General features: G+C 39.4%; 1 protein-coding gene across 1 annotated transcript; it reads right to left on the bottom strand.

The window, feature by feature from the left end:
* Positions 1–4: 4 nt before the first annotated feature.
* On the bottom strand, positions 5–1052 carry Hel25E (ATP-dependent RNA helicase 25E; the record flags this gene model as incomplete). The annotated part of the gene is made up of 3 exons (XM_065316748.1): positions 789–1052; positions 208–612; positions 5–100 (listed from the first exon to the last, which is right to left on the bottom strand). Coding segments are annotated over exons 1-3 (706 nt in total), but the record flags the coding sequence as incomplete, so codon positions are not given.
* Positions 1053–1228: the final 176 nt, after the last annotated feature.

Genomic DNA, 1228 nt, shown 5'->3' with positions numbered 1-1228 from the left:
CAGACGGGCCGAATGTCTTTGCTGAGAGTGGCGCTGAACATCATAACTTGTTTGCCATGTGGTGTGTTCCGGTATATTTCTTGAACGTCGCGTCGCATATCTGAAGTTAAACAAAAAAACAAATAATAAGATTAAATATTTCAAAATTCATGATTAAATATTTTTTGCCGTCTGTGTTTAATCTATGATATGCTTATGTAAACTTACCAAGCAATTCCAACATTTTGTCACATTCGTCAAGAATGAAATGCTTAAGATGCTTCAAATTCAGCTTCTTGGAGCGAACCAGGGCGAGAATGCGGCCAGGTGTTCCGACGACGATGTGTGGACAGCTGCTCTTTAGCACCTCTTCATCCTTTTGAATTGGGAGACCACCAAAGAACACGCCAACCTTGATAGTGGGCATGTACTTGGAGAAGCGCTCGTACTCCTTGCTGATCTGGAACGCCAGCTCACGAGTGTGGCACATTACCAACACGTAAACGACGTTTTCGGTTGGCTCAAGCTGCTGCAAAGTCGCGAGAACGAATACAGCAGTCTTTCCCATACCAGACTTGGCCTGGCAGAGAATGTCCATACCAAGAACAGCTTGAGGGATGCATTCATGTTGAACTGCATAAAAGAAATTCACAATTACTTAACAAGCACAGAAAATAAAAATTTAACTTTAATTAATTAGAAATCAGGATAGGCCAAATTATCTTATTCATTATAATTCAGCTGTCCCTACCTATTGGTGTCATCATTTTGAAATTTGTAACAATTACTAGGATAAAATAAACTCTTACCTTCAGAAGGATGTTCAAAACCACAATCAGAAATGGCCCTCAGAATCTCAGGCTTGAGCAAGAAATCCCGGAACCCAGAACTGTGGATGGACACATAAGTACCCTTGACACCCTTTTTGGGTTCAATTGCACCCGTGGTTTCAGTGGTGGTCTGTTCAGTCTGTTCCTCATCTTCGTAATCCAAAAGATCCTCGTTATCAGCCATGTTGTTTGTTATAAGTGTTTGACTGGAAATTTGATGACGGTTATATTCTACCGCTCAGATTGCAACGTACACGAATAATCGATAATTGCGTCGTAAACAAACAACTTGAAATGACGCAATGATTTCGAGTAAAATATTATGAAATAAATTATGAAATTTAGTGATAAGTCATAATCCTAACGCATTAACTTTGAGTGAATTACTCAAATGAATCACCAAAAATGAACGGCATTTT

This window comes from Atheta coriaria, unplaced genomic scaffold, assembly GCF_025399875.1.
Source record: "Atheta coriaria isolate IRGN ID8LTWV9N9 unplaced genomic scaffold, Caltech_Dcor_3.1 scaffold4188_size1228, whole genome shotgun sequence".
NCBI classification, from domain to species: Eukaryota; Metazoa; Arthropoda; class Insecta; order Coleoptera; family Staphylinidae; genus Dalotia; species Dalotia coriaria.
Note: the sequence above shows the minus strand (reverse complement) of the source record. Positions and strands in the feature narration are given on the sequence as shown.